This window comes from Vigna radiata, chromosome 3 (genome assembly GCF_000741045.1).
Source record: "Vigna radiata var. radiata cultivar VC1973A chromosome 3, Vradiata_ver6, whole genome shotgun sequence".
NCBI classification, from domain to species: Eukaryota; Viridiplantae; Streptophyta; class Magnoliopsida; order Fabales; family Fabaceae; genus Vigna; species Vigna radiata.
This window is the reverse complement of record NC_028353.1, coordinates 2,204,059-2,220,975: the sequence shown is the minus strand read 5'-3', so window position 1 is coordinate 2,220,975 and position 16,917 is coordinate 2,204,059. Positions and strand designations below refer to the sequence as shown.

The window sequence follows — 16,917 nt, the reverse complement described above, 5'->3', positions numbered from 1 at the left end:
ATATTATTGTTTATTTGAAATCCTAACATTAATATTGATGATAGTTATAAATAAGTAAAAACCATTAGAAGATCTAGTAATTGGAATCATACATAGATTACACAAATTAATATATAAGTTATCAAATGAATAATATGTTAGTTTTGGAATGTACTATTTATTATCTCTCTTTATAAGAGGGACTATAATTAAAAATAAGTTACTATGAACCGATTCAACTTTATAATTTTCATCTTTTTAGTTTTACAACATTCTGGAGGACTCACTTTGACAGTGTTGATAAACATTTTAGATTATATTGTTCTTGCAAGTAAAATATCTTGCAAAAAGCCTCCATAGAATGTTTTCTTTTCTTCTTTGAAATGATCGAGTATATAAACATTGATGATCTTAAAATATCATTCCAAAAAGGATCATCTACATGTAGCATCTGTTTTTGCAGTATACAAAAAATCAATCTTATGCCCTTCAACTCCAAAACAATCACATCTAAATAAGGTAAATGTGAAATTTCCTAAAAATTATAGGTTTTATTTTAGTATTCAATAGTCGTTGACTTTGTATTATTGGAGTTTCATTTCTTGAAATCGCAAAGCTCTCAGTGATCAACAAGTGTCACACCCCTTTTTTGAGCTTTACAATGCACATTTCTTGAACTGCTCAACACAGTTTTAGAGTCTTTGTTTTCTTTAGCCTCGTTTCGTGTCATTTCACTATCATGTCCCTACAATTAAAAAAACAAATGATTCCTTCATTTATACAAAAATTCGTGTGCTACAATACTTCCTTTGTTGGCATTCTCATTGCAGTTAGTGTTGGTGTTCAAAGAAGCCAATATACAAATCTTTCGCAAGATTGAGAAAACATCAAAAAGATTAGTGTTACAGTAAAAGTAAATTATTGTAATCAACAATTAAAGGATCAAAGAAGAGACTAATGTTATGTTTTTCCATCCTCTTTCAATTGTTCTAGTTATTTGATATTCATCAAATTAACTAAAATCTTAAAGGTATTTTTTATATCATCATAACTATATATATATTTGTTTAACCAATGTATTGTACTTCAAAAATACAAATCTCAGTGTTTTATATATATTTTATTATTTTTATTCTTTTTTAATATTTTATTTTATTTTTATTTTTATAAGAATGCCTGAGTATCAATTTTGAATGCTCAATCACGTAAAACCTAATTTAATTTATCAAGTGAAACTATCTTCTCTTTTTTCTTTAATTCCTAGTTTTGTTTTTAATTAATTTTCTTTTCCTGTGTAATTTTTTATTCTCTCTCAATAATTCAACTTATTTTACATCCACCAAATTCACCTAAATCTTAAAAAAAAATACTCTTATCTGCCAGCAGTTACAAGATATTCTAATTATAATAAAATTTTAATTATGTGTAATTGTTTTCAAATTATTTGGCATTTACACCATTATTATTTGGCGCTCTATTTTAATATTTTCATAAGTAAAATATTTTTCTGGAAATTTGATATTGAATAAAATAAATGTAAATTTTTTGTATTAAATAATTGGTAATACATATTTTCTTTATTATGACTTTTATTTTGATAAAAATAATGTTTAGTTAATACTTAAAATAGTGAGAGAACATATATGAATATTACCACTGACTTAGTTAGAAGACAAATTTTATACTTGACATTAATGAAATAAAAAAGAAGTATGGATTTTCATTTTAAAGACAATAACTAGTATAATCAAATTTGTATTTATATGGCTCCATTGTAATCTTAATAAAATCATTATGTAAAGCAGCTTTCTTTTTAATCTATGGAGATTGACGTTGCAATAGAAGTAAAATATTATAATCAATTATTAAAAGTGAACTTAATGCTTTGTCTGTCTGTGGAAGACACAAATTTGTGAGGGTAATTACTGACATTATCTGTCAGGACAATTAGGAAAGATAGAACATAATCATGTACAATTTGCATATGTCTAAGTAATAAAGACAAATAATGTCTAGATCACTTAAATCTCCTAAATTTATCTGGTTTAGTGCAACAAAAATAAATAAATATTCATTAAAATAAATTATAATCTATATACACTATTATTTTCTTAATATAAAGATATGTTTACTTATGATAAACTATGAATCATGAAATTTCAGAAAAGGCAGTATATTTCAATATGATAATAAATTCTAACAATATATCATCAAGAAAAAAATGATTATTGAATAAAATAGAATACTTGTTTAAACTAGTTTCATACGATGGTAAACAATTTGTATCTCTAATGTAGTTAAAAAAAACTGAATTTGAATCACATCTTGGTGTCCTAAAGATATGCTTTTCATTAGAAAAACAAATAAGAATTTACAGTGTGACAATACACATGGTAGAAAATGATTTAGAAAAATGAAATAAGATATCTGAAATAGTACGTTGGATAGAAAAAGTAAAAAGTAAAATAGACAAAAGTAGGTGAAAGATGCAAGAAAATATAATACATCTCTGGATGAAAATTTAAAAAAAAAAAAAATCATCACAAAATCCATAGTTAGTATGTGTCTCTTAAAATTGATTTATACGGTTGGATCCTCAAAGAAATAAAAGCAAAGCAGCAGTCTGTCTGTGTGATTCATTCATTGGAGGTAATTAATAATATTATGAAAGAGAGTGCGTGTGTGTGGACCCAAGTGATAAAATAGTGTGCAAAAATATTAAAGGAAATTGCAGTCCATTAATAAGGTCAGAAAATCCTTACCCTTTATTTTGATGGTCCTGGAGGGGCCAAAATGTCATTCCTCTGTGTGAGACAATAATTTCTTAGATACTTATTCTGATACATTAATGATGATGGAAGTTTGATTAGTGAGTGGTTTTAAAGACATAAGTGTTTAATATGAATATGGTTGGTGATATTTTGAATATAAGAATGCTTCCTGGTATAGATACAGAGGTTGGACGATGATGGAGAAGAGGAGTTGAAATTGTGGGGCAATAATTGTGTGAGCAGAGAGAGAGAGAGAGAGAGAGAGAGAGAGTATGCACTTGGATCTGTGAAATACTGTAGATAACGTGAGAGGTGGTCAGAGATCAGAAGGGTTCAGTGGCTAGTCCCTTGGATTGGAGCAAGTCTTTGGTTTGGTTCATCAGAAATAGCAGTCACTAGCTTAAATCACGCAGTTATGGGGAAGGTAAACTTTGGACACCTTTTCTCCACATTTCTTATCTCTTCTCTTCTCTACCCTCTGCATGCTTCTCTCCTTTAACTAACAACCAATTACGTAAAAACTTTTTCTTTTTCTCTTTCCCTCCTTTTACTTTCATATTCTACTTTTCAAAAAATCTAAAATAACTCATGCATTCACTAATTAATTATTATTACTCAGATATCATAATTCATTATGTAATTCTCTACTTACTTTAAGTTACACCACCTACCAAACGATACAATTTATCAAGGATAATAATACATAGACAACATTTTTTAATAACATTTGAACATCATCTACATGTCATTATGTGATTAGTCCAAAAATTACTTCACAATCAATAATAATAATCATAAAATACCACCATAGATCAATAACATAATGACACGTAGATTATTTAAATATTAAAAAAATATTGTTTAAGTATCATTATCCATCTATGAAAGGCTAGGATATATAATAACAAATAGAATGAGAGAGAAAGTAAAAAATATATAAATTTTAATGAAATATGGGATTGATTTAGATGAAATCAGCTCATAGATAATTCACTTTGATCATACAAAGGGTAACGATCGGATTTAAAAATCTTAGATAACATGCAAGAATAATATAAATAAAAATAGTTTTAAATGGCTGCTGAGTTTTGGAAATAAATAACTCGATTGTTAAAATTATAAGTGATAATTTTTAATTTTGTGATCCTCTATGATAATTTATGGAGTCTATTTGATAAACACAAAACTTATGCCTTACGAAGATGATAAATATGATCAAATTATAATCTTTAAGCAACATTTGCATGATTGGAATGTTTACAAACATCATTAATATAAATTACAAGTTGACTTTTTTTTTAAAAAAAAAATAAGGAGTTTAGAATGTGAATCTACCTTGTTTTATTGTAGATTGGCCAAATGATAACTAAAAAAAGGTAAAATTATATATGATAAAATGTAAAATAGACTTTTCTTTTGAAATAAAACATAGCATACAATTAAAAGCGTGAATGAAAGTAAAAACTGATAAATAATATAAAGAAATGGTATCGAGTTCAAGCTTTTGAAAATCTAAAATTTGTATAGTCGATATAAAGAGAACATTATTTTATGTACTAAACAAATTTAATTGGTTATTTTATGCACTAAACCTTTGATTGCAAGGAAATAAATAAAAAGAGGGAAACAAAATGAAACATAACTATATGAGAGATTGATGAAAAAAAGAAATTGTCTAATTACAGCAAAATAATGTTGAAAAGGAAAAATAAAAGAAAATTATTAACATGTACAAATGTTTAGTTTGAAAGTCTACATACCCACCGAGCCTAAAAAGAGACTTTAATACCATCCTTAATATAGATGAAATTTTAATCCAATCCAACCTATTTTGTTTTTAATTTTGAAAAAAAATGGTTTATTCATTTTTTTTCATAACCTCATGTTAAGTATTGTTATAATTTGAAAATTTTATTAAAATAAATAAACATGAAAACATACAGACCATATCAAATTCATGATAAAAATACATCGCACACATGTGAGACCGATAATAAGGTTTTAAGATAAATCATTAGTTTCATAAACCATTCATTGGAAATGATGAATCATTCTTCCTAGACTTTGACTAAAGACTTATGTTCCTACCATTTTAAATACTCTTCCCTCCTTTCACATGTTATTATTGTAGAGCTTAATTTAGTCTCACATCGCTTAATATTGTGAGATGTTGTTCTCTACTTAGCTATATAAGAACCCTTTTTAAACTTAGAAAAATACATCTTATAAATATACTTCCTAGTGTAGTCGTGGATGATTTCATGATTAGAAGATCTCGTAGAACAATTATAGCACCACAAATGTATTATCGTTTATTACACTACTTGTTGTTGAATGATGCTGGTGAGCCAGAACATTTTGTTGAGGTTGTGCAGGGAGATGAATATGTTAAGTGGGAGTTAGCAATGAAAGATGAGATAAAATCTCTTCAGAAGAATAAAACATGGTCTTTAACCAACCTACCATAAGGAAAGAAGGTTTTGCAAAACATGTGGGTTTATAGGTTAAAAGAAGAACCATACCGTAATAGAAAATATAAGGCTCGACTCATAGTGAAAGGGTTCCAACAAAACCAAGGAATTAACTTCACATAAATTTTCTCTCCTATTGTCAAGATGACTACCATCAAAGTTATTATGAGTATAGTAGCTGCAGAAAATGTTCATCCAGAGTAGTTAGATGTCAAAATTGCATTCTTAGGTGGGGATCTTGAGGAGGAAATTTTTATGGCACAACAAGAAGGTTTTAAAGCAGAAGGCAAAGATAATCTAGTATCAAGCTTCATAAAAGCCTATATATGGACTGAAACAAGAACTGAGATAATGATACAAAAAGTTTAATGAATTTATGATAAACTCAAGTTTTCACATATGTGAAGATGTTAATAGTTTTTACATGAAAACATATGTTGGCAACTATATCATTCTTATTTTGTATATTGATAACATGTTGATTGTAGGAGCTAATATTGTAGAAATTAAAAAGTTGAAGAAACAATTGTCAAAAAATTTTGAAGTGAAGGGTCTTGGCTCAACCAAATAAATTCTTGGTATGAGAATCTTTAGGGATAAATCTGAAGGTATTTTGAACATAGCTCAAGAGAAATATATAGAAAAATTGCTTAGCAGATTCAATGTTGGAAATGCAAAAACCAAAAATACACCTTTGGGAACTCACTTAAAGTTTTCAAAAGGACAATCTTCTCAGATGGAATAAGAAGAAGAATCTTACATGTCTAAAGTGTCATATGCATCTGTAGTAGGGAGCTTGATGTATGTTATGGTTTGCATCAGACAAGACATAACACATGTAGTAGAAGTTGTGAGTAAGTTTCTATCAAATCCCATAAAGGAGTTTCGAAAAGGTGTGAAGTGGATTTTGAGATATCTGAAAGACGCTTCAAAGATGGAAAGAAGCAATCTCTCTCTACAGTGATTCTCTGATGCAAACTTTGGAGGAGATCTGGATGGTAGAAAGAGCACAATAAGTTACATTTTTACGTTAGGTGGTACAACTATCAGTTGGAAGTCTACATTTCAAGGAAGAGTTTCTCTCTCAACCATAGAAGTTGAGTATGTAGTTATTTCAGAAGCAGCGCAGGAAATGATATGGTTGAAGAACCTTATTAAAGAATTAGGGAAAAAGCAAGATGACCCTTCATTATTCAGTGATAGTCAAAGTACTATATATCTTATTAAAAATCCAGTTCTTCATTTTAGATGCAAGACTGTCGCAACAAATAAGTTGTGATTTTGTATTGCCTCAACTGACCTTCAAGAGTAATTGATGGTGAAGCAACTACACTGGATGATAATGTAAATCAATCTCCAAGTGGAAGAATCGTTAATATTGTGAAACTTAATTTAGTTCCACATCGCTTAATACAGTGAGATGTTATTCTCTATTTAGCTATATAAGTAACCCTTCATAAAGCTTGAAAAATACACCATGTTAAATTCTTGTATCGTTTTTCTCTCTTCCCTATTTTATTGTGTTGTTCCTAACACCATCATCTAAAACGAACAATATCTCGAATGAGGAGAGATTGACTCTAACGGTGTCACTTGGTGAACTTGGGATTGACAAATTGACGCCCACTTGTGAGACTGATAACGAGGTTTTAAGACGAACCATCGGTCACCTTAAGCCCTCCATTGGTGGAAACATAGTCATTCCCCTTATACCTCGACTAAGGGCCTTATATTCCTTTTTCCTTCCACCCTTTGAAATGTTTTTTAAGAACAGAACCGTGACAAAGTTCCACAATTCAAAGCAGACAATACTTAGAATGCAGGACGATTGACCCTAATAATGTCACACGATAGGCTTGGGATCAGAACATTCTCTATTTGAAATTTTGATATATTTTAGTTTCTAAACTTTAAAATGAATTAATATAGCCCTTTTAAATCAATTAAATTAATTTTTTATGTTTCAAAAGTATTTCCCATCTATTGAAGCGAGAGCTTGTAAAATAATGTAAACAACTCAAATATTAACACAAAATGTATTTGACACTAGGATTTGCAAATAAACTTGTTTTCGTAGGTATTATTCAAACTCGTTTTCGTTTTGACGGAGAATCCCAACATTGACTGTATACAAGAATGTATGATAATGGGTATGTACTATTTGCTCCATCCCATCTCCATACTTGTCAAAATACCTATCCCTTCTCTATTCTCATAGCCGTTTAAATTAATACCTATAATTTATTAGGTAATTATATATATATATATATATATATATATATATATATATATATATATATATTACAAAATATGCTCTTAATTTTGTAATTTTTTTATTTATTTGGTAATACACTCTTTTAATTGTTTTTAGTTTGTCTTCAAGGTTTAATCAAATCTTTGAAGTACTTTTCTTTTTTGTTATCAAAATTTTATGACACATATTTTTCCTTTATGTGTGGTTAAGTTTAAATAGATGCTCTCAATTTCATTTTATCGAATAATTTTTTAGTTACATTTGATTATTTTTATTTCTTTTATAATATTTTTATTTGTTATTCTTTTTTTAATGACTCTTGTTCTCTTATTTTCCAAACAATGTTTTCGGACTCAACTGGATTGGGGAACGAAAAAAGATAGTTGGCTGGAAGAAGTGAATTTGATAGAGGGAAAACTCAATTGGTATTTTATATATCAGTGTGACGCTTACCGACTGTTCAAAGCCTTCGATAATTTCGCTGTCCAATACCAAAGGACAAAAGTCATTGGTAATCTACATTTAAAATGATCGTCGAAAAAGTCTTCGGTAAATTCGAATTACCGAAGGCCTTAAAGCTCTCGATAAAAACCCCTCGATAATTAACAGTTTTCCTGTGGTATGCCCAAATAAATACTCTTAGTTTCATCAAATTATTTCTAGGCTATACATTTGATTATCTTTTTCTTTATACAATATATTTATTTATTTATTTTAATTTTATACGAATATTTGACTTTCAATTTTTATTACATAAATCATTAATTTTATTTCAAACTTAATAAAGAATCTATGTTAAAATTTAAATTATTATTAATTTAATTTTATTATTTGTACAATTTTGTTCATGTGATATATTATAAATTTTTAATAATATAAAAAGTACCTCAAACTATAATATTTTTCTTTATATTTGATTTATTGAAGAAAAATATATGTTCTTTTTTAATATTGAATATTTTGATATTATCATTATTTATTTAGTGAGATTTTTTTACAAAAATAATTTAATTAATATTTGGAATAATAAAAAATATATATGAATATAAATATATCAATATACCTGTTACTCAATAAAAATGATATAAAAATTATAGATTCGGTGTATTGGAGAATAAAAATGAAAATGAATTTTCATTATAGAGAGATGAAAAAATCAAATTCACTTTGCTTATTGTCATTCTTATTTTGACACGTAAAAAGATTGATATAATTAAATTAAAAAACTATATCTAACTCATTTTTAAAATTTAAACATCAAATTACATCCAAATTTCTATAAAAAAAAAAATCTTAATTTTGTATCAAAATTCATATACTAAAATCATACCTTAATCCGTTTGTTAAAATTTTAAAATGTCCAACATAACTCAAATTGGATAAATAAAATTTAACTACCTATATTGAAATTACTAAATAACATTCTCACAACCTAATAAAAATATAAATAATGTATTATCTAATCAATAAACATTACAATCCAAAATCAATATTATATATAAAACTATTTTGATGTTAAGAAGAATTCAAAATAAATGATAAGGAATGAAAGAGAATGGTAATACACAAAGCTGTATTTGTATTCGGTTGGCTATAAAGATCGAATACACAATTACCGAAGGACTTCCAAAGTGTTATATATGTGACAAAACGACAAAGGAATAAATCAAGAGACAGATGATGTTAGTAAGATTATCCATTCTTATTTTTTACATGATGCATGTTTAATAATTCTGAATTTTGTAATATTAATCGAATTTTTAAAATAGTATAAAAAAATTTATCGTACTAAATAAAAGTATGAAATTTAATAATTAGATTAAAATAAATTTGTTATGTAATAAGTTATTGAAAATATAATTTAATTATATTTTATTTATATTAACGTTTGATTAACAGTTAACTGAATGTTACATTCTAAAAATATGTGTAATAAGATAAATAGTAAAAATACTTAGAGACAAATTATAAATATTTTTTAGTTATCCATATATTTTAAATAATCAATAATAATTATGGAAATTTGTTGACAATTAACTAATAGAATTAGGAATTAAATGAGCCATACACCCCAAAGATATTAAAACTAGTTAGAAAAAAAAATAGAAAAAATATAATTTGTTTGTTTTAGGCATACAAATGAAAAAAATTCAAGGATTGTAGCCATTTGACAAAATAAAATTTATCAAGTAATTTAATATCATTTTAAGATCAATAGTTATTATAAATACAAATATTCTAGAAAAGTTAAGGCATGATAAAATTAATTTGACAGAAAAGTATTCTAAAATTTTGTCTACATTTTTATTTAAAAAATACATTTATCATCTAATAATCATAAAAACAGAAAAATAACATAAAAAGAATGCAAAATTCAAAACTGTTATTTAATTATATTTAATAGTGAAAATATAATCAATTATATATATATATATGTGTGTGTATATATATATATATATATATATATATATATATTTGATTATATAATTATTTACTTTCTTCATATTTTTGTTTGTGCTGTTATTTGTTATGAGTATTTAAGAAAACTTATTTGATAAAAAATATTTATTTTTAAAGTACTTCTATTTAAACAGAAAATTATATATACTCATTAACTATAATATAAAATAAAATAAATTAAAAGAAAAAAGAAGATTCCTTAGTAACAAATGTTGTGCTCCTTAAGAAATTTGTAGGATAATTTTATTCAATAAAAATTCTTTACACATATCCATGTTTTCCATAAATTCTCTTTCTTGTACCATGTCTGGCTTTCTCGTTATAATAATTTCAAGTTCCTTCCAAAAAAAATTTAGAAAAGTGTTTTTATTTTTTGTATTTTAAAATAAAGTTACCCAAAAAATGTTAAAATTCTAAATAATGATAGTTTTATAAAAATGTTGTTACAAAAATTTTAAAGAAGTAATATGTTTATCTTGTATGCTCTTTATTTAAATTTTTTATTTTATTTTATTTTATTCATAACTTTTAGCTTAAGCCATTATTATTTATTTGAGAAAATAGTTCACTAAGTGCTTACTTTCACTCTAATATTAGAGTAAATCATATAAAAGTGACTAAATCACTTTCAACTTAATCTTAAGATTAAGTATATATGTTTTATTTTTTTCATTTGTCATCCAAATTTTTATTTTTATTTAATATTAAATATTTAAGTAATAAAACTTTCACCAACTATGTGAAATGAATTTTATTAATGAATAACAAAACTTAACTTTATCTTCACAATAACAAATTCCAATTCTCTCATTGGATAAAATTGAAAGGATTAAATTTTCCATGTAAAAAAAGTAAGTCACTATATATTTTTTTTCCTCGGATAATAAGAATTATAGCAATGATTCACTTTCCTTAAATGAATCTTAAATTATCTTTTGGTTCATGAGAATTTTTCTACTGTGTCAATTTAAATTTTCAAATGAAGATTTAATACAAGTGATATCATAATGATTATATGTTGGTTAATGTAAGACTTGATACCATTACATGGGAGTAATTTTTCTTTATTAGCAATAACTAATACACAAAAGAATAAGGTGTAGGGGATCTTATACAAAAATATCAATAGAGAAGCTAGGTCACACATTAAGAAAGCTGGTTTGAAAAATGTAAACAGGGACAATGGGATTGAAAACATTTTTTAATTTCAAAAATAATTAGTCTTTATAAACATGCTTCCAGCAATTTGTTGATACTTATATCAAGTTTGTTTGTGAATTTAAAAGGCTATTTAGATTAGAATTAATAAATTTTTGTATATAAAGCACTTCGAGTGTTTTTTTATTAATATATTTTTTCCCATTAAAAAAAATCAATAAATACATATAAGATATCTAAGTATAAAACTTTTAAATACTAAATCCCTTTAAGAGAAAAGATCACACAAATAAAACAACACAGCAAACAAAGACTGAAAAGTGATGTATCTTTTTACTATGCTGAAAAGTAAAATTTCTCTTTTATATATTATTAAACTTTTTTTAGTTTTGCTTAATGTTAAAATTTTCAAACCATATTTCAATTTTTAACATTTTTTCCACTAACTTAGTGAAATAAATTTTATTAATAAATAATAAAATTCAAGTTAAGTTCATATTTCATAACAATAAATTCCAGTTTTTGTGTCATTCACAAAGGTTGAAAGAGCTTAATTTATTGAGAAGAAATTGTCTTATAATTATAGTTATAGCAATTATTCACTCTCATTATATCAAAGGGAAATTTTAGATGCACTCCATGAAATTTTTCTACCAAAAAATTATAATGCTGTCCATAACCAATTTAATTTTTCAAATGAAGACTTAATGGAAGTAAGTAATAATATCATCATTCTAATATAGCTTAAACTTGAATTAGAAGAGCCTATTAAAAATTACCTATGCTTAGTTATGCATGCATTTCATTACTCTTTAATACATTTTTTTTTCAAACACTAAAATCTGATAGGCACTCACATGCAATCATAAAAACACATAATATCAGTCTACATTAAATGCATGGAACTTTTCCTTTATTAACACAAATCTGATTAAGCAGAACTTACTCAAAAGCACTATGATATGTATCATCTTATTATAATGAGTCTTGTGCTTTTCTGTTTTGATAAACTGAGACTCTCTGCTGATTTGCTGCTGGACTGTAGAGATGTTTGGTTTGACTTTTGTGGTTGATAAGGTTATTATTATTTATGCAATTCTTCTTGCAAGTATTTAGAGCATTATCTTCAACATCTTGGGCTGTGTTCCGAAAATAAAATGAAAAAGGACAAAATTTGCATGGCAAAAAGTAGTGGATGGAATTGCTTGGGACCTTGTGGCTTCTGATCATAATGAAGTTTGTTCCATTTGGGAATTGATGAAAGAAAACCTTGTGATTTTATAGCTCTAGTCATTCAAGTTCGTAAGCTACTATCGGTTAATTACTGTAATTAGACGTTTCTCCTGTCTTTTCTATCTTTAATAAAAAACAACTTTAGCTACTACAATTTGGATTGTCTCATTCATTCCAGTATTATTTATATTTTATCATTATATTTTCCTCTAATTATTTAATATCATCAACTCATCATATTAGGATATTAATTGCCAACACAAAAAGAAGTAATAAAATATATTAAAAGTTATTTAAAAAAAAAAACAATATGAAGTGTCAATTTTGTAATTAGTTTTCTAATATAAGTAACTGAAATTTACTACTAATTAAATTTTTGTATTATCTTCTCATATGCTTAAAAGAACTATTTAAAGAAAGGATGATCCGTTTGAAATAATTGTTATTTGAAAATTGTCTCATCATCTTATACCTCTTTGTTTAATCTGTGTTATCTTTCCTTTTAAGTAGAATTTCGATATTTTTAAAAGGTATGAATGATTAAAAATAATTTTTAAAGTCCTATGATCTTAAATTAAACGGACAAAAGAAAGTTAACCAAATTGGAGAAGAAAACTAACAGAACTATTTTTCTCTCATTCCTACAAAAGAAAACAATGCAGTTTATTTTTTACAATGCTTTTCAAATCTTTAGTATTATTACATGATAAAATATTTTATGAAGTTCAAAAAACTAATAATAAAACATGAAATGTTTAGTTAATTTAGTAGGATGTTAACTGCATTATGCAGTGGTTATTGAAAGAAAAAAATTGCATGATAAAGGTAAAAATTGCTTTAATTGTATGGCCCTCATATACAGGCAAAAGTACTTATGAAATTTATACCTAAATCATTATATGAAAGAATAGATCCTCTATGTCTGAAGTGGTAGTCTCATATATGCCCCACTAGAATCACTTCAAAAAGGAAAATAAGAAGCTTAGCTTATCTTTCCACCATATACCCACTGTCTTATTGGTATTTGCTTGTGCAAATGGAGCTATAATATAGGTGCCTCTTCGTCATCAGAGGGATTGCGCAAATTTCTTCATTTTCAACAAATAATTGCATAATACAAAAAAAAAATAAAATTACACAGATTTGTCGGCCAAATTCGTTATCATCAAGTTCTTTTTCTTTTTTACTGATTCTATTTCTGCGTTTCCTTTGAACAACTTGCAGTATAATTTATACATATAATGATTTAACAAATTTCATATTGAATACAGAATGCACTAATCAGTAGGCTCTTTATGTATCTTTCAAATATTCTCCCAAAAATACTGTCTCGTCAACCATAAAACCAGTTCCTTTCAAAGTACATAAATTACCAAAGTAAATTTCTTCTCCTTTTCTTTTGCTGACCTATTTGTAGTCTTTTAACTGGTAATATAAGTTTGTATCACCATTCAAATTCAAGACTTTTTAGAAAATGTTATTTCTTTTCAATGTAGCTCTCACTTCGCCATTTGACAGACATAACCAAATTCAAATGAAAACGTGAATTAATGATATGAATCCTTTAAGCATTATGTAAGGTATAAGGTACTATATGTATAAAAGAAAGCATATACAAGTTTTTTGTTACATTGTCTGCCATTAATTTTGCGTGGCTTTTATAATTTCACTTCATTCGAAATGACAGCACTACAGCATATAATATGAATCAGTATCATCAATCAACTTGATCTATTTAACAGCAGCCGTTAGAAGGGATTGAGAGGGAATAAATCTTGTCAGTTTGAAACAGAAGTTGCTATTGCTATGATTAAGTTTTAGAGAGGCACTATCATTGTTTTTTCACACAAAAATATGTTTGGGGGAGACAGTAAAGCATATATATAAGTGGCGAGTGTGAGGAAAAAAGGAGGTTGAGAAAGAACACTCATTTATAGATAAGAGAAAATGATGATCATCAATGTCCCAAATGTAAAAAAATGTTATCGAACATCACCACGTATGGAAGTGACTTCCTACCTGTAGTTTTCTGGTTCAAAAACAATCATCTATTTGTGGAATGAAATTGTTAGCAACTTTGTATGTAGGAGAATCGAATCCTTGGAAAATAGAAAATTGAAATAATATTTATCCCAAAAGCTAAGCATGATAAAATTAAGACGCATAATTAATAAACAAGTCTAAGCTTGACAACATCGAAAAGTACAAATATGTAGAACTATGAATAATAATACCATACTTTTGGTTTCTCATCACAAGGATCATGGCTTCCATGTATATCCATTCACTCTCACAGTCTCACTTCCACTTTTCAGTACTTCCCACGCACTATCAGTCTACTACCAGTACCGCACTGTCTGCTTTTTAAGCAGAGATGCATGATATCCCAGAATTTAATTTTAAACTTTTTCTTCTCCCTGAACAAACAGGATCCAAAGACAAACAGTCTATATAGACCAGATATAGCAGCTTTCACAAAAAAAAAAAAATGACAAAGAAGAAAGAAAAAAAAAAACCCTAAATGTTGTGATACTAAATTAGACCATAACTCTAAAAGCTTATTTGGATGAAAAGAAGAGACCCCAGTTGAGGAGGAAGAAGTTTTGACAGGGAGAAAAAGAGTAGAATTTGGCATGGAGTGAGAATTGAATTCCTCTAATGAGTTGCACTTGCACCTGGAGGAGGGAGAGAATGATGAGGCAGTGGCATGGGTTGTTGCTGAGGTGGTGGACGCTTCCTTTTCTTCTTCTCGTAACTAATTCCTCTTGCTTTGGATTGCAGATCACGAACCTCGCGAAGGTAGAGTCTCACAGCTCGAGCTCCAAATGGGTTTGCCTCGGGCTTTCCACCATTTTCCTCAAAAGCTGCACGCAAACGTCCAATCAGAGCGTCAAGGCTCCCCCAAGCTTGCCTAAGAGGACATGGACAAGGTGCTGGAGGGTTCGGGTGCCCGTAAAAGGGGCAGATCGGTGTGTGCACTTTCGTCTTCCCAAATTGATCCAGGTACCTACACTCACAGCAGTAATTACCAAAAAAAAACGAAAAAAAAAAAGTTTGCATTCATAACAAACAGGCACATGTATAATGAAAGGAAAACAATCTTGGTATAACTCAGATGAAATTACCACGAATGACAAAAGTATCCTTTCCATGTATCAGATGAAGAACTTTGTCATGTTGGTAATCTCTTATGCTATCTGGTTCTAGCAAGATTGATTCTCAGGGAAGATACATATATCAGAAAAAAGAAAGAAAAGAGAAAGAAGAGGTGCATGGTGTGTAAAACTAGTTAAAAAGGGTGTGTATTGTATGTGGGTACCTTAGGAATTCAAGGACGTGTGCACCGCTACACCTTGAGAGGGAGAGAGGGGGTCGGTGATTCTTGAGGTATTGACCGAAGGTGTTCCAGTCACGGCGTTTCTGGTTCTCGTAGCGGCTGCTGCTGGCGATGGAGGTGGAAGCAGCGGAGGAAGAGGTAGCACTTGTGGTTAAGTTGGTGGTGGTGGTATTGGTGATGAGGTTGCAGGTGTTGTCGGAGTTACATGTGTCTATAAAGTCTTGAATATTTGAATCCATGGCCCCTGGTGCTGGCTTTGCAGATCCAAGGTTAATTGTTTCGATTTTCTGTGTGTGTGTCTGGGAATAGTGTATCTGGGTTGCTGTTCTAGGGTTCCCAAGACAGTGACCAGAGTGAGGAGTGTGAGAGAGATGAAGGTTAATTGAGATAAACAATTACTATACTTATAGTTTGGATAACAGTTGAGGAAATGTCCTTTTGTTTGAATAATTTCTTTTTTAATGTTTTTTTCCTTTTAGAAGTTACTGTAAATGAAAACAACAACCTTAAAGGGGAAAATTATTAAAAAAGAAAAGAAAAAAAAAAAAGGAAAGGGAACAAAGTCTGATTAATTGTTGATTGGTGTTACAGACTTGATGGGGTTTTTTGTATTTTTTTATTCGATGGGTGAGAAAGAGAAGAGAAGAGAGAGAGAGAGAGGTGACAGACATGTACCTGCAAATGGTGAAGCAAAAGAAGATTTATTGATGTTGAGAATGTGATGAGATTGATGGGAGTGAGTGGCCCGTTGTTGTTAGTGTGTGTTGAGCAATACTAGAAAGGTCACAAGGGTAGGTGTTTGTGGTTTTTTTAGTAGCTTTGATTTCTGATATTGCTGAGGGATTGGGTTTTTTTCCTTTAAAGGGTGGAGCAAACTCAAATTTTCATCGTTTCTTGTTAATGGTTTTATTAATATTCTTTCTTGTGTTGTGTGTTAGGTAGAGAGAGAGAAAGAAAGAAAGAAAGAAAGAAGAAGATGATGAAGAAGATGATGAAGGAGAAGAGAGTTATTAGGGCTTTGGAGGAAATAGGAAAGAAAGGTTGGACAGTAGGTTTGGATGGAGACAGGAAAAAGTTTGAAGGGGTAAAAATTAGGGAATAACATGATTCTGTTTCTTGACCCTGTAGCCTTGAATGACAGTTCCTTCTCAATTTACCTAAATACCCCTACCCGTTTACCCCTTTTAACCTTTTCTTTCTCTCTACAAAGATCATACTTTAATTTCTGACACCACCTTTGTCCACTTCTCACCC

The 16,917-nt window shown here is 28.2% G+C and overlaps 1 protein-coding gene across 1 annotated transcript; it reads right to left on the bottom strand.

Annotated features, from left to right (window-relative positions):
- Positions 1-14,378: 14,378 nt before the first annotated feature.
- LOC106757072 (protein LIGHT-DEPENDENT SHORT HYPOCOTYLS 4) lies at positions 14,379-16,606 on the bottom strand. The gene is made up of 3 exons (XM_014639657.2): positions 16,339-16,606; positions 15,646-15,990; positions 14,379-15,333 (listed from the first exon to the last, which is right to left on the bottom strand). Exons 2-3 carry the CDS (start codon positions 15,900-15,902, stop codon positions 14,982-14,984), a joined length of 609 nt encoding a protein of 202 aa, XP_014495143.1. The 5' UTR covers positions 15,903-15,990; positions 16,339-16,606; the 3' UTR covers positions 14,379-14,981.
- Positions 16,607-16,917: the final 311 nt, after the last annotated feature.

Bases quoted from the DNA above. Each gene is read 5' to 3' on its own strand.
- LOC106757072 (XM_014639657.2), bottom strand. From the start codon at position 15,902: ATGGATTCAAATATTCAAGACTTTATAGACACATGTAACTCCGACAAC. The intron at 15,334-15,645 runs GTACCCACATAC...CTGTGAGTGTAG, and splicing joins CACGTCCTTGAATTCCTAAG to GTACCTGGATCAATTTGGGA.